We start from the raw sequence: 27,176 nt of genomic DNA on the forward strand, positions 1-27,176 counted from the left end.
CTCCATATGGACTCTTAGACTCTGTCATGGCACAATTTTCCTGGGCACATAACCCCTCACCTAACCTCCTGCCATTTCACCAATCCTTTCTGCAACATCTCCTCCCAACTCATCTCTTCTACCTCCAACCATATCATCCTTCACCCCTTCCACTGTAACCCCTAGTCGGCTTTCTCCAAGTCCCACTGAGTTCTAAGTCCACTTTGCCCATCCCATCAGAGTGCCCAACTAAACATCCTATCAAGCTGTTGATTTATCAGGAAGCCATTGGAGTTTGAAGTACTCTTTATTTCTTGTAAAACATTTGCAAAGCACTTTTCAGCACTGATTTTATGCCAATCATGTTTCATGCTTTTAATTAAAGTTTATTCCTGAGTGGAACACACACTTATGTTGACAGGCTGAAAGGCCTTGTTTCAAAATAAAAGACATTTTATAAAGCAAGGAAACAAAAACAGAAAGTGGTGAGTGACATAAGGGGCAGAGTTTGGATTATGTCTAAGAGATTTCTAATGTCCCCTCTCCATTCTAATTTTCTATGATTCCAGATCATATTCCCATGATGCCACACAATTAGGGTCTTTGTGGCAGAGGTGTATCTGAGATAGACCAATCCATCTGAGCTAGACTCATCCAGATTAAGGGGACAACATTTATATAAGGTTTATCTGGCTCTGTCTTCCTTCGAATGAATCAGAAAACTTAAGAAGAAATCAATATAGGGACTTTGCAGTTTCTACAACATTCTCATTTACATTTTACCCTTTGTTACTTGCAAAATAAGAGGATTTCTCTGCAAAGGTCTAGTTTTCCATCATTCTTTCCTTTAAAAAATATTGAATGAGGGCCCTCTATGTTTGGGGCAGTGTACTGGACACTGGAAATAGACAAGTAAGTCAGAGCCCACGGAGGAGGAGGTCCAGCGGGAAAAACAAACAAGGAGACAATTGCTACTTAGGCTCAAATCTTCTTTCAGTTCCTGCAGCCTGGCCATGGTCTCTGGCCTCTCCCATTCAGGTGTAAGCACAATACACAGCCCCTGCCCTAGCACTCTCATTCCCATCAGTCACTTGGTAATTTTAGTAATTCATATTAAGCCTCTCCAGAGCCAGGATCACCTCCAAGGTCATTTCTATCTCTAAATGCCCCTCACCTCTTTTTCCTTTTCTTTCTTTCTTCCTTCTTTTCTTTCTTTCTCTTTCTTTTTCTTCTCCCCACTCCCCTCTCTCAGAAGTGACACATATTCCCCTTCTTGTCCCGTACAAAGCAGTTCTCTTAGGTGTCACCCTCCACCCATAGTGACTCAAATATTTCTTCTAAATAAATATGGGAATCTCCTCAAAAAAGAGTTCTGGAGGGGGTGACAAGAGGTTTCCACCCATGCTCACACAAGATGGCTGCGTGTGCTTGGAATGAGATGGGTCTTGTCCAGCACAAGAGAGCAGAGGCAGCCTGGGTGGTAAAGAATAAAGAAAATTCTAGGGGATGAAATGTATTTCTTATTCTCAGTAAGACCATTTCAGAAATGTAGGGAGTTGGCCCACGGGCCTGCCAATGTTTGGGTTATGTTTCGACCTTGATTGAGCACCAGAGCTGAACACAGTGCCAACTCCCATGTGCTGTGAGCAGAGCTGGGTACATTACACTTCCCTATTTTTGTTTTTGGGTCTTTTCTCCCATATGTCTAGGATGTTTTCTCCATTATAACCAGGACTTTTCCTCCCTCTGGACCTCCACACAGAATCTAGCCCAAGCTGATACTCCTAGGAGATGCTTAGTCCATTCTGAGTGCTGCCCGCCACCCCCCCCGCCAAAAAAAAAAAAAAGAAAAAAAAAAAAACAACACTAGAAAAAAATATTTGTTTGCTCCAAAGAAGTGCCGATAATTTCACGGAGAACTGTAATAGGCAGTAGCATTTCACTCGAGATTCCCTGATGGCAAGGAGATTTCTGGTCAATAGGGACATGGTAATGCCAGGTTATTGCTGTAGATGTTCCTGCACAGGAGAGGAGGCAGACCCGGAGCACAAGGCGGATTCTCCCTATGGAGTAGTGTGGGAGTCTCTGCTTGTTCCCCACTGAGGACCAGCACTTCCTCTATTTTTTCCATCTTTCTTACATGCAGGGTCTGGATCTCAATTCAGCACTCCAAACGCAGTGTCCCCAGCAGACGCAGAATTCTTGCTGAGGCAGCCTGAACAGAAGAATCCAGAAAGATATAGTCATTGTCCTCAAATAGCTGAAGGCCTGTCACCTAAAAGAAACATTAGATTTACTCAGCATGGTTCCAAAGGAGAGTGAGAAAAACAACAGAAGATGCTGGAAGACAAAAGCACCTTCATTATGTAAAAGACGGGTTTAGACCAAAACTAAAATTGAGTAGTCTGAACATCAGAAATTTGATCTCTTCCCAGCTTCCCCACCTGCTAAGTCAATGTATAGTGATAATGTGCATGAGGTAGGAATGTCCTAAGAAAGGTGCTCGAACCATGTCCAAACTTAGGGTTGGGATGTAGAAACAAGCATGATGAATTTGGGATGTGCAGGTAGAACATGCTACTAGAAACGAAATTTCAAGGAGAAATGCTGCAAAGGGTATAGAACAGCCAGGTCCTTGAGGTCCACAGTGAAAGCAGAGGTTCTGGGACTAGCAAGGAGGTGGCCTTGCTTTAGTCTTCTCCAGTCCCAGGCACTCTGGTGGTGTGAACCAAAAAAGAAAAGGCCTTGTGCAAACAATAGATGAACAATGATCTCAAAGGGCCCAAGCAATTCTCGGAAAGAACCACAAAAGAGCAAAAAACTGAGAAAAGGAAATCATTTCTGTCCTGGCCAGAAAAAAAAAATTAGCATCAAGTCGCTCAGAAGAGCAGGAAGCACATCAGGCTCCAGGGCACAAGGCCACAGACCAAGAGCAAATTCAGAGACATATCCTGGACCAGCTACTAGAATTATTGTTTCAGAAGAAAATAATGGCCCAAGCTCCAGCAGTGGTCAGACTCAGGCATCCATATGAAGCCATCCTTACAGGTTTCCGAGGAGGGGAGAAGGGAGACAGTCCTCTCATTGTCATTATTACCATGAGCACGGAAATTCTGCAGCCACACAGAAATCATCAAAGTATCAAACGTTGTGACTACATAATTGTTAATATTTTTCCAGAGTCAGATGTATCAAGGTATAATTTGCACAGTGCAAAATTTATCCTTCTTAGGTATACAGTTTAATGAAATCTCATATGTGCATATAATTGTAAAATCATTTCCATAATCAAAATGTAGAACTTTTTCCTTCCTCCAAAACACCCCTTCATACCTCTTTGTAGTCAACAAACACCTCTCTTCATCATTAGCTATTGGAAACCACCAATCAGGTATGTGTGTGTGTGTGTGTGTGTGTGTGTGAGTGTGTGTGTGTGTGTATGTGTGTGCCTGTATTCTATTTATTGCCTTTTCCAGAATGTCATATAAATGAAATCATAACATATGTAGCCTTGACTTTTTGATCTGGTTTCTTTCACTTAGATAAAGCATTTTAGATTTATCCATGATGTCCCTATAGTGGTAATCTGTTCTTTGTCTTGCTTTACTGGTATTATTACATGGTATAAATACACCACATTTTTTTATGCATTCACCAATTGATGAACATCTATATTGTTTCTAGTTTTTGATGGTTGCATACAGGTTTTAGCATGGACATGTGTTGTCACTGGGTAAATATCTAGACATGGAATGGCTAGACCATATGGCCAAGTATCTGCTTAACTTTATAAGGAACCCCCCAAGCACCTTTCCAAAATGGCTGAACCACTGGACATCCACATGTGTCTGACTATTGCAATATCCTCATTTGCACTCACAGAAGCTCAATCTGAAAATACTGATGTTCTACTTCTATTGATCCAACATTCAGAAAGTTAGAAATATCCAGAGGTGGTATTTGAAGGTTATGGAAATAGTGAGCTTCTTGTCTCTGTGGTATCTGAGGTGGGGATGGGCACTGCTAGTCAGGGGTATGATAAAGGGGTGGATGACTTGGCTTCCAAATCTCCTCCTGCTCTGGTTTCTGTGATACTGAGCATGAACGTCACCCTGTCCAGCATTCCTAACCCCACCCTCCCACATTTCTTACCACCCGGCTCACTAGACAAATGTGTCTCAGTATTTGACATCTTTATCAGACTGACTGATGTGTTTCCCTAAATCTATATTTTTCATGCAATCAATTGGATATCTTAGCAGTTTTTACAAAGAGGTAGTCAGTTAATGGACCACCCACCTTCAGTTTTAGGTTCACCTATTGGCCTCTTTAGGGCTATAACTATTTCACTCAATTTCACTCAGTTGCTCTCTACCTGAGCTTCCTTTCTGGGGATAACAGTACCCAGTACTGGGAATTCTGCAGAGCACCCCAAGAATAGGAATAACTGAGCACTCATGCTGGTAATAGCAACTAGAAAGATGACTTTGACTCTGTCCTCCTTGCCCTGGATTCCAGAGTTTGGCAAGTCTGAATTTGGATTCTAACTCTTTTACTAGCTGTGTGATTTTCAGCAAGATAGTTAACTCTGTAACGTGGGATTTCTCCATGAAGATTTATTTTAGGTAAAGTGCCTTGCATAGTGACTGGGACACAGTGTACCACTTAGGGAATATTATTTTTATTTTTACTGGCACTGAATATACTCTCATATTCACTACTTATGGGGATGATAGCCATCTCAGATTGTCCTGGGAGGTGGCACTAGATAGAGCAGAAACCAAGATCTAAGTCAGGGAGGATATGGTGGCCCAGGGGAAGTGATAGAGCAGCAATCACTGAGGAAATTGCCCCTGTGGTGAAGCTGGCCTCAGACTCCAGACTTGGAACTATTTCCAATGCCATTTCTGAAGACATCTTTCTGGCCAAAGATTTCACATATCTACTTCTCCCAGAGCTTCTTGACTTTTCACAGCCATATTGAGATTTTCCCAAAATTCTGTAGGGCCATCAAGACTATAGATATTGGGCAGAAGGACAAATGAGTGGTTTAGATGTGGTTTTCTCTTATAACCAGAGATAGTAGATGAGTATTATTGGTCTCTACCAGAGAAATTAGTGACTTTTAATACCCATGGATTTGGTTTTCAAAGTAAGATTTCCTTAGACCAGGACTTCATCATCTCTGAGAATGTGGAAATCATAAAGTGAATATCTCTGAGAACATGGAAATGATACAGTGAATATGCTTTTACCTTGAGGAAAATCTATAAACAATTCCCTAAACCATCATGCCTAATTTCCTACCTCCTATTCTCTGTGCTGGACCATTCTACCTCATCCCTCTTCTCAACCACTCTCACCTTCCCTAGGTTTGGGAGCCAAATTAATTCATTTCTTCTCCCAGAAATAAAGTAGACCATCACAGTGGGTTCCAACCTAAGAGCTGAGTGAGCAGTGGACATCTCTTTCTTGGCCCTGACCTGTCCTGGATCTCAGGGTGGATGGGAGAGTGATGTTTGCCCAGAGCACCATGTAGAGCTCACACTTAACTTGGATCCCAGACACATCATATAGGCCTTATATAAACATGGGCAAGTGATGGTTTTTCCAAGATCCAGTGTCTAAACTCTATAAAATCCAGTGTCTATCTTCTATAAAATAAGGTAGTAACACTCACCTGCAGGACTATTTTGGGAACTAGAAATTATATAAAGAGAACATCCAGTACATTCTAGGTACTTAATAAACCATAGCTACTTTATTATTCTTATCTTCCTTCTTGCTATAAGATTATAAGATAGTCCACTAGACTCCTATCACCAATTTCACCAGTTTCTTGGATGTATGACTATTAGGTAAAGGTAAGGACTGGTTGAGCTCATGAGCATGGACTCTCCTGACCCTATTCCTTACAGTCTAAATAGGACACAAAATAGCTGCTTTTCATCAGCTCTCTTCTTGGAAGACAGCCTCAGAATTATGGATGAGTTAGAACTGAAACCAATTGAATATTACTTTTCAGCAATTAACTTTAGAAATCTGTTACTAAATCAGAAGTAAATGCAGATGGTTGGTTTAGCATAATCATTGTTAATTTTTGGTCATAGACATTACTTCTTTGGACTCTCCAAATGTTCCCTCACCCTCCCACACCCAACCGAGACCATGGAAAATCAGGAGTTGGCCTTGAACACCATGTTCTGCCTCCTCTTACAGTTCACAGGTGATACCTGTTGTGGAACAAACAGAGGAGTACAATTTCCAAGGCTGTCAATCTGGAGGCCAATCCATTTGCCAAAAAATTGGAAACAACATCTCAACAACTTTCAGCTAAGCATGAAGGCCTTGGCCTCCAAAGAGGCTCTCACATTACAAAACTTGATGGAAACCACTTGTGTGGGGGGCTTGGAGAGAAAAGGCTCAGGTCACTTTGTTCCTGCTGTGGGAATCTGGATGGAAGACAGAGTTGTCTCCAGATCCCAACCTTAGATATGATCTCAGCCAGAAGCTGGTCCAGCAGCATGGGCTGCTTCTTCCCAGACAGCCACCTCCCTCTTCCCTAACACTCCACTCCATCTCTGTTTCTAGTCATCACATCAGAAATCAAACTTAGCTTGATTATTCAGCTTACTTGGAATTGACCCAGGTAGAATAGTATGCCTTTAGTGCAAGAAAAAGGGAATAAAAAAGATGATAGGAAGAGTTTAGATGGATGTCAGGGAATGCCATCTCTTTGCTCCTGGTTTCAGGAATAGGTTCACAGAGACCCAGATCCACCAAGATACCCTGATAGCCTCAAGATGGAACTAAGATGACAGAGTGCAGGAGGACACTTGAGAGAAGACTCAGATATGGCAGTCACATAACAGACAAGCTACCAGACCACTGAAAATGACCTTTTAGACTAAACTATTAACAAAAGAAAAAAGATAATTGAAAGAAACCAGTTAATGAGAGCACTGATCTCCCAAATCAGACATGGCCAATGGGTACTCTACCTCACAGTTGATCCAACAAATTCCTTTTGGTGCTTATGTGACTTGGAGTCAGGATTCTGTCACCTGTAACCACAAAAGCTAAGTCATTTTCCCAGGGTCACACTGTAAGTGATAAGCATATCTACGCTGTTAGTTGAGGCCTACCTGATCCAAAGGCATGCATTTATCCTTCTCCATGTAGCTCTCTCTGTCCCTCTTTCCCAAGAACAAGTTCATCAGCAACTTCATAAGAGGTAAGAGGAAAGCAAATTAAGCACTTTATTCAATATAAAATGGGCCAAGAATTGTTTTGTTCCAGGTATTGGACTACAGTGGTGAAGAACTAGCAAAGACACAGCTGAGTGGGGAGCGGGTTTGTTAAAAGACTGGATTGAAGAAGGAGGGGGAAAGGTGAAGAATATAGGAGCCACAGCCATGCTCTGTGGCATCAGCTTGGGATTGTCCTCTCCCCTGCAGTGCCCACACAGGTGAGTGCCTCTGTTTAATTTCTTCAAAGTATAATTTTCTGCAGAACTCTAACTTGGCAGATATCATGCGTGAGAGTTTTGCAGGACAAAGGACAGAACTGAAATATAAAACCTGCTTCGCACATTTAGTCCTGCTACGAAGAAAGACAACTGAGGTTCAGAGGAATAGCAACTACCACTCCAAGCTTCCCTTCTCCCAGATCCGATGAGGGAGCAGACAAAACAGAGGTCTAAAAAACTGAGGTCTAAAAAGGTGTGCACACGTGACATGCAGAAGCTGAGGTATTTCTTTGGTTGAATCGCCTTTTTGCTGCACTTCGGGTGGAGTCTGAATAACATGTAGTCGACTTCTATAAATTCTTGTTTGATGAGAGTTCAGTAATGGTGACATGGTCAGGTGAGCCCATTTCCATTACATAAAGACACCATCCACCACTAGAAAAACCATGGAGTAAAACTCGTGGTTCCCAACATGTTCACCTATGACTGGGAAATAAGATGAAATCAGAGCCTCCAATGACAAGTTCTCCCTGGAAAGAAGGAAAGAAAGGAGTAAAGATATATTCTCACTTAAGAATTCAAGTTTGTGTACCAAAAAGATGAAGATCTTCAGGAATACCCAGGCATGGTGGTACACACGTGTAGTCCCAAAAGCTCAGGAGGCTGAGATAGAAAGATTGCAAGTTCAAAGCCAGCCTCAACAACTTAGCAAGGCTCTAAGCAACTTAGCAAAACCCTGTCTCTAAATAAAAAATACATTAAAAGGACCGGGGATGTGATTTAGTGGTTAAGTGCCTCTGGGTTCAATCCCAGGTACAAAAAAAAAAAAAAAAACCTTCAGGGTACAGCAGTTATGGTTGTAGGGTTATATTTGCAAATAATAGAAATGAACTAATAGTCATTCTGCTCATTTCTTGCTTTAAAAAAAGGAATAAAATGGAACATCAGGTAGGTCACAGTATCAACAGGAAGGAGAGAGAATCTCACACTTAAGGGAGAAAAGCCAAATTCATGTCCAAGAAACCATCTGCTCAAATACCATTCCCACTGCCAGTTGACCAATGCCATCATTTGTCCTCACATTTGACCCTGGATTCTGGGTGTCACTAACACAAGGTGATTCCTACACCATTTCTGATCTTCCCGTCAAACTTTTTGAGACTCAAAGCCCTCCAATGGGAACATCTGACAGACACATATGAAGTCATGTAGCTATGACCTAACCGCCAAGATTCCAGAACAGAGCTTTCTCTGTGGGGAACAGAGCCCTGCTGCCCACCCACTCACAAAGTGATGAATTCTCCTTGCATCAAAGAGGTTGAAATGACAGAGAACCAACATGGCAACCATTACCCCCTGCCTTGTGTCTTTTTATTAACCATATACCTCTCTGCAGAGCTATAATCAAGCCAGCCCTTCCAGGAGGTAATTTTTCCTTCTTAAAAAATAATAATAATAAAATTAAATTAAAATGTTAAATATGTATACACACATATACATGTATTTTATATATGTGTGTGTGTATATGTGTGTGTGTGTGTGTGTCTGTGTGTGTGTGTGTGTATACATATATGTATAGGTGAGAGAAAATTCCATTGAGTTTTAGAAACAGGGTTTTTTCCTGGTGTTTGATTCTGTTCTCTTCAGTGGATGTATACTGAGAGTTAGGAACTTCCCTCACTAACACCACTGAGCCTTTCTCCTGAGTCCTGTGCAGCCTTCTTTGGTGGTTTGGAGGACTGACCCAGCCGGGTTCACCGTACCCTGCCTCCAGCTTTACCTTATGCTGTTCACTTGCCCTAATCCTTCAAATTCCTTCATGCTAATCTCTCAGCTTGATGCTCCATCCTGCTCTTCTCCCCTGGAGCCTGGGCTCAAATAGAACCTAGAATTTTAAGGAGTGCCCTGGTAGTGGGTTCTTGTGGGGCAAGAGAGCCGGAGAGCAGACTGCACTCTCATTCCAGCATGGAAATTCCACACCGATTCATCTTCCTGTTTTTAACAAGATAGCTCTGCTTGCTCTGGCAAACAGGCCTAACCAAACCCAAAACCAAAGTGCCCCATCCTTGGCCTTGCGCCTTTACCCACCAAAACAAGTCTTTCTGGGCTTTCCAGAAGATTCCAGATCCAGAATGAAAGTTTCTCATAGCTCTGGGATCTAGGTGCTGACTCATTTCTCATGGACAAATTAAACCCCCTTTGGGAGAGAGAGCCAAGCTACAGGTGCCCCAAACCCAATTCCAAAAACCCTCCAGGAACAGGGCTCAGAGGGAGCCAGGGGAAGTGGCAATGGGGTGGCAGGGCTGGGAGGGAGCCAGAAGACAGGAAATGAGCTTCTGCCCTTGGGTTAGTTTCCAGGAGAGATTCCTTCCAGCCAGACGGGATGGGATGCACACAGCTGCCTCCCTGATGGGGTTTCAACATTTGTTTCCTCTCCAAAGCTGCAGCTGGAAAGGACGGTCAAGCAGAAATGAAGAGAGGACTGAGAATCCCTCTTGGGCTTTGATTCAGCCCAAGTGAAATAGAAATGCAGTCAGCAAAAAACAGTAGGAAATAATATTGTTGAAAATAATAGTATTTCAACACAGGGATAATCAATATCATTATTTGAGAAATAATTATTTCTTTGATTTTTACATTTCTGGAATCCTGGGAAGCAAGTCTAGTTTAAAAAGAGAGGAAAATAGAAGCATTGAGATTTCGATGGAAATGTCATATGGGTATTTTTAACTCTAAGTTAAGTGGTCTTGATTCTATTTAAAATACTGTATGTGTGGAGCTGGGGTTGTGGCTCAGTAGTAGAGCATTTGTCTCGTACGTATGAGGTACTGGGTTCAATCCTTAGCACCACATAAAAATAATAAAGTTATTGTGTCCACCTAAAACTAAAAAACTAAATAAATATTTTTAAAAATACTGTGTGCAATTTCTTTGTGAATAAAAAGCAATATTTGTTTATCGCCAGGAAAGATCAAAACCCACTTACAAGGAAAGCACTTTAAAAGTTCCCCCTCCCATAAGGTATACATAAGTTTTTTATGCACTTATTAATGCTTTGTTTTATAAAAAATGTAATCATACATATTTTGCAATTTTTTCCTCTGAATTGTATCAATAATACCTAATCTAGGTTATTATTTTAAGTGGTCATATAGTGTATTGTCATGTGGACACCCCATTATCTATTCAACAAAGCACTGCTATTAAATATTTGCCATGTTTTCAATTTTTAGTATTATTGTTAAATGACACTATAAAATAAGCTCTCTATCTTGCATGCATAACTATGTTAATTTGGTCATTTCTTTAGGATGTATTTATAGATGTGAAACTAGCATGCAATAATCATTAATTTTCTATGTAGAGTCAACCAGCCATATCCATGGAGTCCCTGTCTATGGACTCAACCAATCACAGATCAAAAATTTTGTTAGATTTACAATGGTTGTATCTGTAATAAACAGGCACGTCTTTTTTTTTTCTTGTCACTAATCCCTAAACAACACAATATAACACTATAAAGCACTTATGTAAGCATAAGATGATTAGATATTATAAGTCTAAGATGATTTAAGGTATGTGGGAGGATATAAGTTATATGTAAATACTATGCCATTTTATATAAGGTATATAAGGGACTTCAGCATCCATGAATTTTGCTATCCATAGGGGATCCAAGAACCAGGTCCCCGGATACCGAGTGAATTCTGCTATGTCAAATTGCCTTCTCCTATATGGACCAAATCTAGGTCCATCTAGATTTCACGAACCTGTGAATACCTGTTCCCTACACACTCACTAATATGGGTCTTGTCTTTCTTTGCTTCTTAACTTGATCTATGTTTACTTGATAACTGGTAGCATTTGCTTTGATAAAAGTTTCATGAGAATTCCTTCTCTTTTGATTGCTTCTATGTGATAAGATCAGCCTTAATAGCAGTCAGTTAACAGAAAAGGGACAGTGGGAGGGAGACAGAGTGGAGTCCATGGAGTAAATAAGCAGACTCAGAAGGAGCATGGAAAAGCCAAACCTTCCACCAGGGGAAGTGAAGGAGGCATTAGAAGCTGAATTTAAACCAGACAATTTCCTGCACCTTTGGACAGAGGACTGTTTCGGTGCCATTCAAAGGGTTGTAAGGACTTGTGCCACTGGTTAATCATTTTAAAGCCGGACATTTGCAGTTCAGGTGATGAAACTTACAGAAGCATGTTTGAACAGAGCTATCTTGGCGTTCCTACAGAAAGTCATCCAAGAAATGTATTGTAGATGATCAGAAGGATGGAAATGTGCTGGGCCCTCACTACCTAATGAGACCCCCAGTCATTCCGTAGATCAGTGACACAGTTAACATCACACTGGAGCCCCAGCCCAAAACACTCAGGCCCAAGTAAAATAAATGATGACGTGTTTGAAGTACTCCTCCTGGGCTTCTGATTTCCTTTCTTTTATGTTTCGCATGTGGAATATCTTATAATTCTCCCAACAAACTTTTGAAGTAGATTTTTTTTATTTTTTCCAGCCCTACAGATGAATAGCTAAAGCTCAGACCAATGAGGCAAAGCATGACACTTGAATCTGCATCCTCCAGCTCCAATCTCATGGCCTTCACACAGCCACTACCTGGTGGGATTTGCAGAGATGCTACTCACTTCTGGCACAGTTTGAGCAAAGGCTCAAACAAGACCCCAGAAATGGCCAACCTTCTTCCTGTTGCACCAAACTCCAAAGGCAACGTAGTGAGGAGACAACATCCTCACAAAAAGAAGGTTCCACGTTCTTCCCATCATGGGGGAACAGATTCCAACACTTACAAGACTTCCGAGAAATGCTGAGAAACCAAACCCTTAAATCTAAATGAATAACACCTAATCAGCTTCTCCCTGGAAACCCATCCCGGCCTGTAAGGGTTGTGGCAAGTTGCTTGGAAACCCTAAGGATCATGCAGGGACACAGGATGCAAATGCAAGACACCCATCATTTTTTCTCCTTTGCATAGCAGCTTTCCACCAGGAGGCGAGCAGAAGGTCATGGCCACCAGATGTTGCTGAGGGCAAGAGACTGGTGCCTGGGCTTTGCCAGGGGCCTGCCACACCCCTGCCGCCCCCGCAGTGCTCTCTCCTATGACCCCATGGTGCCATATCCAGTGCTTCCAGTGGCCCATCTGCCTGGGCAGCAGGGCTGGGGGACAGACATTGAGACACAGATCATCTGGTGCTGTCTGTGATGCTGACTGAAGTCTGGTATGCTGGTTTGAGAGCTGCTGCCTGAAACATCAAAGCAATGAAAAATAAACAAACAAGCCATTTTGAGATGGCCTGGGCGGTGGGTGAGCCCTCAAAAACAAAGCTGGTAGAATTCTCTTCCTGTGCACTTCCCCATGCTCTGCCTTTAGCCAGAGCGTCTTTTAGGTAAAGTGGAAGCTTCTGCTGATGGGGATTCAAAGTTCTCCATCCTGAACACCCCCCCACCCACCTGAATTTGTTTTAAAATGTCATAAAGTGCCACCTCCACTCCCACAGAGACAAATGCCACCCAACTTCGTTTGCCAGCCTCTCCCAAACCATCCCACCTCCCTAGACCAGCCGGCCAGCTGGCTGCCTAGGGTGCTGCTGCACTCACACCAAATCCTCAACCCTGGGGAGCCCTAATCACCGTGCACCCTAACTCACATGCTCCAACAGGCATTGCTCACAAATGTCAGAAGTCACACAAGCTAAGTCACAGATTTGCACACATTACTCCAGGAACTCAACTGTCCTGTGACAAATAAAGCTCAGAAATCTCACTGTAGCAGCATTCAGTGACTTCTCTCTTCCTCACTAATTCAACTACCTCCTTCCAGCAGATTCTGAGACCCTTTCCTGTTCTAAGAACTTTTAGTTCTCATTGGGTTCCCATAACATCTAATTAAGTCAGATTTAATTTTCTCCATTTTACAGAGGAATAAATTAAAGAACCGAAGTTTTGAACACAGAAGTACCCAAGTTCACACATCTGGCAAGAACCTGCCGATTGAGAATCAAACTCAGCTGTTAAAAAGCCACACTCCAGCAAGTACAGCCTGTATTGTGCTGCTACAGAGTTGTACAATGGGGTTAGAAAATCAGAAATAAGAAAAAGAACAGGTCAGAGGGAGAGAGTAGCAAAGATGAGCTAGATAGTCTTAATGTCAAGGTAAATCATTGAAGTTTTACATTACAGCCACACACCGAGTCAAGGCTCAGCCCAGCCAGAGGGCGAAGTCTTGGGCTGCAAACCACAGCTCCCCACCAAGTCATCACTACAGCCCTGCTATTCTGAGGGGCATTCTGGAAACAGCAAGGTCCATCACCTGGAGCCTTGAGTGAGAGCTTAGTGGCATTTGTGTAGGATTTCATACAACATACACATAGCGTGGCTTAGATTTCTAAGAAACCATTCCACCTCGTCTGGATGATGTAAAGGGAGCTCTTTTGGAGTCTGAAGCTTAAATGTGAGTTTTAGAGATTTTTTTTCTGCTTCAGATATCTTTTCCTTCTCTATAGTTTTATTTATTTGCTTAAAAACTGCCATGGTTAAACATCTGCAATGCCACCCGCCAGCACCCTTCGAGGGTTTATTCTTCAATTCAATCAGCTAGACACCGCCCAGGCATAAAAACATGAACAGTCAAGATGCCAAGCCACCTTCTGACCATCTGATCTGACACCCTCATTTTCCCAATGAGGGAAGCAAATCTCAGAGAGGGGAAGTCCTTCTCCAAGATGCTGTAGGTGGCCTGTGAGCAGCACAGAAATCCAGGGCAGCACAGGCAACTCCCACCTCTCATTTGGGAAAAAACAGAACCACAAAGTAGAGGGAGAATTGTGGAGGTGGAGGTGGAAGTGGTTGGTTTCAGGGGCACCACAAAGGAGCAGAATGAGTGCCAGAGTCAGGTTTAGAAGACAGAGTCCCTGACTCTGCCCTGAATCCACAGAGACACTGTGGACTGGCACGTCACCTTCTTTTCTCTTATAAAAGGGAGCACATCAGCCACTCTCGGGATGGTTTCAAGAAGCAGATGAGGATGGGCCTTGATAAGCTCTGCCTGTGTGCAACCACCTTTAGCCCATGTCCCCAAGGTTTTGAGGAGGCCTAGGGACCAGGGAACTGGCAGAGAGAGTCAGACAAGCTCTCTGAGCAGATCCAAGCCTGGGGGGCTTCTCCAAGCAAAGGGGGCCCAGGGCACTGGGCAAATCCACGGCATCCGAGCAGGGCTTGGGCTGTGTCTAAGCAGTTTTGGTTTTAAAAGATTAGGAGGGCAATGGAGTGGAAAGAAAAGCTGATGAGACAGCAAAGTCCAGCCGTGGTACCACACTGCCCTCTGCAGGGAACCTGGGGGAAGGAACCAAGCCTGGCGAAGGCTAAGTGGACCGCCCAGGGTCCCAGGATCCATTCCCTACTGCCACACAGTACACGCCCTCCTCTCCAGGTTGAAACAGGGACTGCCCCCACCCTCACCATATGTCCTGTCTTCAAACAGCACAGGCCCCACTCAGTGCATGGCCTGATTCTTCTTCCTGAAGTCTGCCCTCTGAGGAGCCTGCCTTAGCAACTCACTGCTTACTCAGAAAACAGGATTTAGAAGATTCCACAAAACAGATCCACCCTGGATCCTGCCTGACTTGCTACACCTCTCTGCTCCAGAACAAGGTGATTTCTCCAAACTCTGGGACATGTTCCAATCCTTGGAGAAAGTCCCCACCATGAGGGAGATGGGCCTTGCCTGAATCAAGGAATAAACCAGGGTCCCGCAGATCTCAGGGATGAACCAGAAATTCTGTGACTTTCAAGAGCATCAGTATTGACTCCACAACTGACCTGAGAGTAGGAGGGAGACAACATTTGGGACCCAGAGCCTTCCCCAAAGCCAGGAGAGTGTCCTCACAGGCCTTTAATGAGTCAGACTCTCCTCCATTCCATCCCCACTCTCCATCCTTTCTGTAGCTGTGTGGTTCAGAGCAGGGCACCCTGCAGCTGGCTGACCAGCCTCCAGGCGTGGGCTCAGGCCATGCTCCCTGTGTGCCCTTGTGCAGGCGCAGGGAGGTGCTGCAGCCAGCCTGGCCATGTGACCCGAGTGATTCACACACGCAGACGCCCAACCAGCTTCCCCTTTCTTCCTCTCCCAGGCCATCACAAAAGGCACAGTCTCAGCACAGAGCTGCATTGTTCCCAGGGTCAGGAGGGGCTGGAAGCTGAGGGGAATGAGGAAGACAGGGAGCCAGGCAAAGGGTGGTTTTCCATACAGCATACGGACCTCGTGCAGGCCAGGCCCACTTCCTGCCCTGGCCCCAGTGCTGGAGCTCAAGTTTACATCTCCCTCCCTTCGAGCCAACTTTGGTTTTGGTTGTTGGCTTCTTTTATTTTCCACTCTCTGACAGTATGCATTTCATTGAAAAATATGCACGTGCTATTTCTTGTTTCTTCTCCCATGTGCATGATTCTTTAGAGACCATAAGACAAATCCACCCAGCTAACTTTGACTTTAGGATATGCTTTATCCTTTCTCTTCTGTTCTCCACCCCCAACCAAACAGCATGAGCAGGTAGATATGATCGGGGTAGGAGTGGGCAAGGCCAGGACTGGGCAGGGGTGGTAGTGCTGGTGGTGTTAGAGGTGAAAGGGAAGGGGCAGAACCTGGTTAGCTTTTCAGGGAAGCAGAATAAGGGAACACAGCCAAGGCTGGGGCAATCTAGGGCTGGGGAAATGACTCCAGTTCTCCCAATTCTCTAATTATGAGAATCTTCAACTAGAATAAGTTCCTAGTAAATAAACACTTGGAATTAGATGGAATTCTGGAGGCCAGGTGGTCCTTTCTTCAGAAGGCCGATGGCAGGCTAGTCAGTCTGTCTCATGGCCAATCAACTCAACTCATTAGGAAGCACTTCGAATGTCAGATGGAAATCTACCCTCTGTGTGTCAGACTGTAAGAATGGCCACCCTTCTCCACCCTCCATTGTATCTAAGTCCTTTGCACATGATCTGCAGGACCTATCTTATGACTTACTAAGACCAAATGTGAAGTTATGCTATTACTGAGCCTAGGCCTCAAGGGATCTTGCAAGTTTCTTTCTCTTTGAACCCTGTCTCTGGCACAAGAAGGTCAGGAAAGCCTGCTGGAGGATGAACAAACACATAAAGAATTGCTGAGCTGTCCCAGAGGAGACCAGAAGAGCTACAGCCCACCTGCAGCTGACTACAGGTGCAAGTATGAGCCCCATCCCAGATCTGCAGAGCTGCCCAGCTGAGCCCAGAACAAATTGCTGGCTCCCAGAATTACAAGATAAATAAATGATTGTAGTTTAAAGTTACTAAGTTCTGGAGTATTTTCTTATGCAAAAAAAAAAAAAAATACATTGATGTACTCCATAATAGCCCTGTAGAGATATACTGAATGATCCTGATTCTTTGTCCCTGGGGACAGCCCTTTCAATACTGAAATAAGTCTCATTGCCTCTGAGCACCAGAATAGCTCATAGGAGGCCATGCAGATGAGCCCCTGCCTTAGAGGAAAGCCCACCCGAGGCAGCCTTTGTCACAGCAGCCCCCAAGACCTCAAGTCAGTGTCAGTACCCTTCAGTAGCATCTTGTCCACTCACCAGGGCACTGTGACAGCCTGGGCACTCCAACAGTCCAATCCTTCCAGCAAGTTTTATTGAAAATTAAGAGAAATTAAAAGATTGAGGTAAGGAGGGCGCTAAAAGCACAATGAAGATACTTAAATCAATTTGGCTTCTTGAAGCCACTTCTGACCCAAATCTAAACTGCCAAAAAAGTCTCCAAAACAAATGTCGTTGGCAGACTTCAAATGGAGCCCTGGCTCTGCGGGCCACAGCAGCAGGAGGGTGGTCAGAGGCTGCTGGTTTCCAGCTTTTGCCACGTGGAGCAAACAGCAAAGGCACTGACCTTGGTCTTGGGGTCTGATGGGGAAGGTTCACCAACCTGGCCACAGGAAACAGATCATGCCAACCCCTGCCTCCTTTCGGAACCCGACGCGGAGGGAAGTGGCGTTGTGGGAAATGGCTGCCATCTGTGGATTTTCTGGCTGAAGACTTTGCTGCAAAGTTTGCCAGTTTCCAACGAGCCCTTGCAGCTTGGCTTCCTGTTTTTCCTGTGCTCTGCCTAAGTGTCACAGCACAGTTATTCTGGAAGATGTTCTCAAAATGGATATGGTCTCCAATTTTCTTTCCCTAATAACAGTGCAGGAAATAGGGGTGAGGGAGGCAGAGAGACAGGAAAAACCCCAAACCTCAGAAAAGGATGAAAACACTTCTAAGCTCAATGTTTTAAATGAGAAAATTAAAATCACCAAGTCATAGTACACAACCCTCTACTGGCTCAGCCCAGTCTCCCACCGCTGGGCAGCCATCGAAGAGGAGAAACTTCACGGAAGTAAGGAGTGTGTGTTCTGCTGACATGGGATCAAGGGTATTTTGAAATTCCCTCTCTGAGAGCCTAAAAGCTATTGGCATGGGACAGCGACAGGGTCAAGTGGCTGGTGGCACAGGCCTGGAATGACGCCGTCCACCAGCAATTATTTTTCAACCACATAAATGGCCTTGGCCAGGGTTCAAAGCAGAACAAAGAAAGGGCAGCTCTCTTCCAACTCTTTTCTGTCTTCTACTGAAAAAATTCATCAGGCCTAGTCCCCAAATTCAATTTTTTTTTTTACTGGTGTATTATAATTATACATAATGGTGGGATTCATTGTTACATATTCATATATGCACAGTATAACAATATAATTTGGTCAATTTTTTTTCCCCAAATTCATTCTCATTCATGGTCATGAAAGAAGCTCGAAGTCTGGAGCATACGTGCTTTAGAGTTCTCTGCAGCCATCCTGATTTTAGGTTTTGGATTGAAAGATGAGGCTATGTCCCTGCATGCAGACCCATGTGTCTAAGCCTACATTTACCCAAGATTTTATCCATGTGAATGCACTAACATTTACACTGTGGGAGTGCCTGCCCCAGTAAATATATCCACAGCACATCAACCTGGTGCAAATGCCTTGGGAACCCTCAGATGTGCACGTCAGCCCACATGTGCACGAAAAGATTGTGATTGTGTGCATACATGCAAGTGTTGCACACTCCACACTTTACTCCAACTTGACTCCGTGTGTGCGCACTAGTCTGTGACAAGGTGTGCCTGGGTGTGCATGCGTCTGTCCATGCAAGCAGGGCCCCTGGCCTGCCCCCATCTCTTCCTCCCTTTCCATGAACCCAAAGCAGCCTTTGTCTGCCTCCCTTTGGGATGTGCCAGCTAATGGCAGGGGTCCCCCTCCAGGGAAACAACACTCCTCCCCTACTCATTTGTGTCTCCTCAGAGAGCTGACTGGCCTGGAGGGGCTCCAACCTCCAACAGTAAATGGCAGCCCACGATTGCAATGGACGACTTTCTTAATTGCCCGTGATGCTTGTGGGTACCGTGCAAACACGACGGTAGCTATTAGGCTGCAAGGCCTGAGCAGGGCTACATTTTGTGCCTGTGTGAATTTAGTGTTCCTGGGAGTTGAGAGGCCAAAGTGGGATAGAGCCACCAAGAGACTGTCATTATGGCCTGGCACAAGCCTGTCCTTAGCTTCTTGAGCCCCTGAGGCCATTTCACCACACTCCAGAATTGCAACGCCCCTAGAATTTCCAAACCAGGGCACCCCTGGGGGACAGTCCTCCCCGACCCTCCCAGTCCCTTTATACCAATGCACGCTTCCTCTTTCTCTTCTGCCTCCTTTTTCCTCTTTCCACTCCTTTTTCTTCCTGCTGATTTCCTTGGTTCACCTTTTCTCCCTCTCCTTCTTCTCTTTTTCTTCTCTTCCCTCCACCCCCACTTCTTTCTACCTCCTTCCCCTCTTCTCTCTTCTCCTTCAGCCTCTTTGTTCCCCTCTGGAGACTTAAAGCAGGACAGTGACCAGACACCACCCACCCGCCACTGCCAGCTACCTCTCCATTTGCTCCAGGCTCCAGCCCAGCCCAGTCTCTCCCTCTGCTCCCTATCCAGCCCATTCCTTAGAACCCTGGTCCCCAAAGTGAGACCTGCTATTTGCACTTATTTCCAAGGCTCTGGAGAGGCTGGAGTGGTCTAGCATAAGACATTTTGGTGTCTTGATTTCCCTAGGTTTTTCCTCTCCTAGGCCTCATGATAACTAGTGCACATTCCCTTATCTTCTGCCTTAATGAATTCAGTTCACATGGAAGAAACAGAAGGTCTAAGAGGAGACTCAGAGAGACCCACTAAGTTATAGGCAGGTGCCCAGACTCAGGACTGCCCCAGAGCTATAGGCACAGAAGTGCTATTACCTAGAGGAGATTAGAAGATTGCACAGTTTGGAAGGACCTAGGTTCCCGTCCTCCAGCTGCGGCATTTGAAGACATTTGGAGAAACTACAGCAGACCATCTGATCCCCTCCTGAGAATCGGGAGGAATAGGCCAGGAACCTGGCAAGTCTCTGCTTTACAAATGGCCTAAAGGTCCTCATTCAGGAAGCTTGTCAGAGGATGTTGCGTGACTCAATAATTGTTGAGGGGTGAGTGAGTGACGAGTGAGTGAGCGAGCAGAAACAGAGGCGAATGGAAGGGATGAAAATGACACTAGGTCTGGGTGATTTCTCCTCAAAGTGAGGCATGCATGGGGGGACATCTGCAGGACTCTCCAACAGGAGGACATGGCAGTCACATGGTAAGTCCCCTTCCTTTGCCACCCCAAGTTTTCTTGCCTGTAAAATAAGTATCCATAATAATCCTCCATTAACACAGTCCTGAGAGGGAAGAGCAGTGGCGTGTTTCAGGTCCTCAGGCGTCATCTCATGGGTACCACACCTCCATGGTCTTTCATCCCAGCCAGGACTGCACAGGGTCCCCGGGCACCTGCACAGCCTACCTGAGTACAGTTAGAAGGGCAGGGAACCAGTAATGCCAAAGGCCACTGCTACTGCCCTTCCTGGTTTTCTGCCCTTCCAGGTATGGGGACACCATGTGACCTAGACGCTGTGGGAGTATGAAACCCAGATCCCTTATCACTATTTGAGACAAACTCTGACATAGAACTTGTGTTCTGTCACTGCTTTGCAGGATCCAGGTAACCTTCTCTTCCACAGCTCTTTACCTGAAATCCCACACTTGCTTCAGTCCCTCTATTCTCCGCATGCCCCTTTTAAATTCCTCCCAGGACTACTTCATTAATAAGTCACTTGTATACTAATAATTCCCTCTAGAGCTCTGCTTCTGGAAAATTGATCTTAGACAACAAGATACTCAAACTAAAATGCCTACAGGAATCTGTCAGAAGATGTAAATATGTGGGTGGGGAAGGAACCTCACACCATCTACAGAGGTAGCCACTCTCTAGCTGATTTTTCCCACTGGGAAAGGCAACCATATCAGGCAAGATAACCATGACTTTTTTAAAGCACTAAGAGAACCCACCATTTTGCATGAGATCTCAAGATTTTTAGGTGTGAAAAACATCTGAAATCTTTTAAGACACTGCACAGGCCAAGCAAAACATATCCACAACTTGAATACAGTACTCTGACTACTAGATTCCAACCTTTGAACCTTTGGTCCAAAGATTCCAGTGAAGAAATGAGTAGAAGCAACTTTTGTGTCCAGCCAAGATGGCATTCAATCAAAACCTACCAAGCATTTAAAAGAGCAGGAAAATACGACCTACAAGGAGAAGATAAATCAGTCAATCAAAACCAACTAAGAACTCATATAGCTTAACAGACACAAAAATTGAAGTTATTATATAACTGCATTCTATATGTTCAAGAAGTTAAGTGAAAATAAATCTGATATTTTAAACATTCAAATCAAACATGAAGACATAGCAATAGGGATGATTTGATGCCACATAGAGAGAAAAAGGAATTCAAAAAATGGGGGAAAATAACAGAGAATCACTGAGCTGAGGGTCAATTTCAGGCAGCCTAATATATGTAATTGGAGTCATCAACTTTGGGCCAGCAGGCTAGGACAAAAAATAAACATTTAAAGTAATATTGACTACAATGTTTCAAATGTAATGAAAACTATTGTATACCCACAAATCCAGGAAGCCCAGAGAATGCCAAGCCAAATAAAGTATGAGGAAAATCGTGCCACATAATCAAACTGCTCAAAACCAGCAACATAGACTCTTAAAAGCAGCAAGAGGAAGACATGTTTCGCACAAAGGAGCCAATGTGAAGATGTAGCTGATGTCTCATCAGAAACCACTCAAGGAAAAGGCAGTGGGGCAACATCTTCAAAGTATGGAATGGATACACTGCCAGCTTAGACTTTATACCTAGCAAAATATCTTTCCCCCAAAAGAGTGAAATAGAGTTTCCAAACACAAAAGCTAGGAGAGTCTCTCAATGGCAGGCCCATACTAAAAAAAAAAAAAAAAAAAAAAAGTCGAAGTTCTTTAAAGAAAACTAAAACCAAATGTAAATACCAATCTATACAAGGAATAAAAAACACCAGAAATAGTAGCTCATACCATATTAAAAATTAATTTGAAATGAATCACAGGCCTAAATGTAAAATATAAAACTATACATGTAGAGAATGTAGAAATAAATCTTTGTAATGTCTTGAGATTTTGCAAATACAATACCAAAAGTACATGACAGAACAAACAATTCATTAAAGTTAAAAATGTCTGCTCTTTAAACTCTGAATAAAAAGACATGGCACAGACTAAGAGACAATATTTGCAAATCATGTGCATGACAAAGGACTTGTATTCAGATTTATAAAGAGAATTCTCAAATGCAATAATAAGAAAATAACCCAATAAAGAGAAAAGGCAGATTTATACAGATACTTTGTTATGATTTGAATGTGAGGTGTCCCCCAAAAGCTCATGTGTGAGACAATGTAAGAAGGTTCAGAGGAAAAATGATTGGGTTGAGAGAGTATTAATCCAATCCTCGAATTAATCCCCTGATAGGGATTAACTGAGTGGCCATGAAGTGGTGGGGTGTGGCTGGAGGAGGTGGGAATTGGGGCATGGCTTGGGGGTATATATTTGTATCTCTCTCCCTCTCCCCCTCCCCCTCTCCCCCTCTCCCCCTCTCCCCCTCTCCCCCTCTCACTCTCTCCTTCTCTCTCCCTCTCCCTCTCTCCCTCTCCCTCTCTCCCTCTCTCCCTCTCCCTCTCTCCCTCTCTCCCTCTCTCCCTCCCTCCTGATCATCATGTGAGCTGCTTCCCTCTGCCACACTCTTCCACTATGAGCCTGCCTCACCTTGAGCCCCAAGGAATGCTGCCAGCCACTTATGGACTAAGACCTCTAAAACTGTGAGTCCTCAAATAAACTTTTCCTCCTCTACAATTGTTCTACTAGGGTCCTTTAGTCATAGCAGCAAGAAAAGCTGACTAAAACACACTTTTCCATAGAAGATACATGGATGACTAAAAAGTACACAAGAAGATATTCAACATCATTAGGGAGGGAGGGACAAATCAAAACCACAATGACATACCATGGAACACCTATCAGAATGGCTAAAGTTTCAAGGACTGACTCTACTGAGTGCTGGAGAGACGTGGAGGTACGGGAACACTCCCAGTGTGATTAGAGAGCAGGACAACTGGCAAAGCAGTTTGGAGTTTCTTAAAAAGTGAACGCTATATCTGCCATGTGATTCAACCATGCCACGCTGGAGTATTCCCCCAAGTAAAATAAATCACATGGCCACACAAAGACTTGTGCAAGAAATTTCAAAACAGCTTTAATTGTAAAAGCCAAAAACTTGAGATAACCCAATATCCTTCAGCAGATGAATAAATAAACAACTTTGATGGGTCCATCTAATGGAAAAATACTCAGAAACCAAAAGGAATAAACTATTGATACTCTCTACAATATAAATGGAAGAAGCCAGACCAAAGAATGTACATGATGCATTATCCCATTTATATAAAATTCTAGAAAATTCAAACTAACCTTGAGAGACAGGCAGATAGATCAGTGGTTATGTGAGGGAGAGAAGCAAGAAAGAAAGATCACAAAGGGCCACAAAGAAACCTTTTTAATAGGATGGATATGTTCATTATCATAATCGTGATGATGGTTTCATAAGTAGGTACATGTGTCAAAATTCATCAAACATTAAATATGTACAGTTTGCTGTGTGCCAGTTTTACCTTAGTAATGCTGTTTTATTTATTTGTGTCTGGTAGACAGTAGAAAGCATCCAAGAAATATTTGTTGGAACTTTTTTTAAAGAAAGGATTAACCGGGCACAGTGGTACATACCTGTGAACTTCCGACAGGATCGGAGCTGCACCAACTCTTTATTTCCTATAATCTACATAGAAGTCTGCCTTTTATCAAGGTATACCTTACTTAGGCTTAAAAACAGTGGTTATTCTTCACCAGAGAGACACAAATGTATTGTAGATCAAATATGGCATCCGAGTGAGCTGATTGTTCTTACCGGCTGTGTCATGATATTACCTGTGTTTATAATAATCCAATTATGAATTTTTTATACATTTCTATTAAACTTTCTTGCCTAGGTAGAAACCCTCAAATGGCCATTCCAGAGTCTAATTCATGCCTCTATATCCAAGGACTACCTCATTGAAGCTCATTATGTCTTAAGCAGTTTCCAATTGTCAACATGTGTTTCTTATCTCACAAGTATTTTCCCAGCAGCCCTCTGGGAGTCAGAGAGCAGATACATTATCTCCTCATTACAGATGAGAAAACCCAGGAATGGTGGAGAGGAGAGATGTGCCTGATCTTACAGAGCTAGTCCCCCAGATGAGAAAACAAAGTCCTCAGTCATGCGACAGAGCTGTGGGTCGATGGCCTTGCTGCCCCATGGCCAGTGAGTGGAAAAACACTGTCTCCAGCCAGCATCTCATGGAGGTCATGACCTTCACTGGCTCTCTGGGGCTTGAGGAGTCTATTCTGTAGGGTTGGCTATGGAAGCCTGTGACACAAGCAGCCCAAATCTTACTCACTTTGCTGAGAGGGGGCCCAAAGCTGATGGCTGAAGGAACTACAAGACCCCATGGGTCTGGAAGCCAAAGGGGTGCCCTTTGTCCTACTCAGCTCCATCCCCAAATCCAACGAGCCAGTTAAATAAGCTCCATCTGTGCTGGGGCCCCCAAGGTCAGAGCAAGCTGTACACCTTCTCCATCTACCACCAGAGCCACTGCTTGGGAATGGGCTCAGATGACAGGCAAAGAGGGGCAGGGCCGTTCTGCAAAGGGCTGATCTCTGCAGGCCCTGGGAGCCTGGCACCCAGTTTAGCATTCCAACATTACAAGTTCCCTATAGCAAGGCCACAAGCCCAAGAGGTCAGTTGAAATGCTAAAAGCTAGCATTGAACAGTGCCAGACCCTTCTCTCTAAACAGCTTTGAAATTAACCAGCCAGACACCAACAGGGATCCACAGGTCCAGAATGTGAGATGGAGGAGCAAGGTATTCAGGAAACTAGTGAGTGTGGTGGCCAACAGCCCACAACCTTGGTATAAGCAAACCTGCCTTTAGACCCAGCTCTTCAGTCTCCTGATTTGCAACCCCAGACAAGTGACTTGATCTCTCTGAGCCTCTATTTCCTCATGGAGTGGATGGGGATGATAGAAATGCCCCTTCCTTGGGTCGCATGAGAATTCCATAGGCTAATGCATAGAAAGAGCCTAGTAAGGCACAGGGCACAGTAAGTGCCTGCTAAATGGGAATTGTTATTGTAGTTCTGACTGCAGAGAGAAGCAAGGAAAGGAGAGCGCCTGGGTTTGAGGGGCTTCCTAGGGGTCCTAAGGAGGAAGAGGGTAGGATGAGTACCGAGGAGACCCAGGTCCAGAGGACGGGGAAGGAGCAAGTAGATGCTGAAAGTAGAGGAGGCCACCGAGTCCTCTGTTTCCCTCCTCTCTTTTCTAATTATTGTTCTCCTTTGACAGATGACCAAAAGGGAACTCAGCGGGCTGCACGGCAGGATCCCATAGCAGTTCTGGTTTCTGCATGGCTCCTATTCCTGCACTCTCTCCTCCACCCCTTTGTCAGGACTGGATCTCTTCCCATCTGGAGATCTGCTGGGGACAGGATGTGCCTTCCAACACCCCGCTTCCAGCCCAGCTCAGCACATAGCTGACCTGTTCAGCTCACTCGCGGCTTCCCCTCTCTGCACCTGTGGATATATGCTGGCGCCTGCACCCTGATGAATGAAAGAAACCCCGCCACAGGGAGAGCCCCACAGAGCCCAGCGGCCCACCCACCACCTGAGTCAGAAGCTCAAGACATAGACCTTCCAGCCGTGGGATGTTGCAACACCTGCACCAGCAGCCCGAGGCTAAATAAGTACAAGGCTGGGAGTGGAGGAAGGTCGGTGGAGATAAATCACCCAGGCCCTACTCACCAGGAGAAAACAAGCCACCCAGTCACAAGGTTGGCAGCTTCATGTGTCATACAGGCAGGGACACAGAGAAAAGGCTCCAGGAGTTCCGGGAAGGGAGTTGAGCCTTCCAGCTGGAGGAAAGGAGCAGGCATTTGACCCAGGTGGCATTTCTGTGCCCCAGACGGCCAAATCCATGGAGATTTAGCTCCTGCCTTTCCCTGGTGAGATGCAGGAACAGGTGGTGATGGAGGCTGCTGGGAGCTTGTGCCCTGAGGACCTTGAAGGGAAGCCAGGGCTGACAGTGAGCTGTCCTCACCCTCAAGCCTGCTGCCTCCTCAGCTCTGAGATTCCACACTCTGCCCTCCCCACTCCTGAGAGCTCCCAGGCTCAGCCTGACTGGCCTTCCATGCAGAAGGAGTCTCCCAGAGGCCCTGCAGGTGTGATCAGAAGACAGTTCTGATCCCATGATGGGGGATTGGGAACCAAAGGACTCACCTCCTCTGTTCTCACCTGAGTCCTTGGGCTTAGAGGCGGCAGAGGCATCCCTTGTTCCTCATTCAACAAGCAGGAAGGAGTCCCTCTGCTCCCCAGCCCTGGATGGGAAACTCAAACTACACCACTTCCTGGGACCTCTCCCAAAGACAGAATCCCCAGGTCTTCTTTCCTTGTATAACTTTCTTTCAGCCCTTTACTTAACAAACATTGGCTGAGCCCCCACTCTGCCAAGCTCCCCCTCCTTTTAAAATGTACATTCTATTCTTCTAACACTATGGTGGATAGTGTTATCCACCATATCCTGTATTGCTGCTTCTCATGTTCACACAGCCAGATTGATCCAGCTAAACTTTTTATTTCTGCAGGGCAGGATCTCATTTGTCTTCTTCCCCAAGTTTACTCTCTTAATCCTTTTGGAGGCTGCTATGATAAATACCATAGACAGGGTAGTTATAAACCACAGAAATTTTTTTGCACCTGGTTCTAGAGACTGGAAATTCAAGATTAAAATATCAGCAGATTCAGTGTCTGGTAAAAGCCCATTTCACATCCCAAATGCCCCATCTCTTAATACCATCACCTTGGCAGTTAGGATTTCAACCTGTTAATCTTAGGGGGACATAACATTCAGGCCATAGCAGTAATTTATACTGAACGGGGCACATTTTCCCTGATAGAAACTGAGAATGCATTCAGACTCTAGGTCCCTAAAAAGAAAAATTCCTAGGCAAGCTGTATATGGAAAATATTTAAGGAGTAATAGCACACAGGCAATGGACAACCAAAGGGAGCCCAGGAAAAAAACAATGTTTTTTTCCAAATCCAACTCCCTGGTCCCATGACCTTGAGGCCTCAAGTTCACCAGGCCCTATCCTGC

General features: G+C 44.5%; 1 protein-coding gene across 2 annotated transcripts; it reads right to left on the minus strand.

The window, feature by feature from the left end:
• Positions 1 to 310: 310 nt before the first annotated feature.
• On the minus strand, positions 311 to 26,378 carry LOC308631170 (uncharacterized protein). 2 transcript variants are annotated; one of them, XM_081262164.1, is made up of 4 exons: positions 26,315 to 26,378; positions 25,826 to 25,935; positions 2,120 to 2,194; positions 311 to 1,452 (listed from the first exon to the last, which is right to left on the minus strand). In XM_081262164.1, the coding sequence occupies exons 1-4, from the start codon at positions 26,345 to 26,347 to the stop codon at positions 1,317 to 1,319; spliced, it is 354 nt and encodes a 117-aa protein (XP_081118290.1). In that variant the 5' UTR covers positions 26,348 to 26,378; the 3' UTR covers positions 311 to 1,316. The 2 variants fall into 2 exon arrangements, 1 of the variants encoding a protein (XP_081118290.1); XR_014018126.1 differs by lacking the exon at positions 26,315 to 26,378 and having other exon boundaries at positions 311 to 2,254; positions 25,826 to 26,127.
• Between the last annotated feature and the right edge of the window lie 798 nt (positions 26,379 to 27,176).

The sequence above is a fragment of the Spermophilus citellus genome, assembly GCF_964194105.1.
Source record: "Spermophilus citellus genome assembly, chromosome: 11".
NCBI lineage: Eukaryota > Metazoa > Chordata > Mammalia > Rodentia > Sciuridae > Spermophilus > Spermophilus citellus.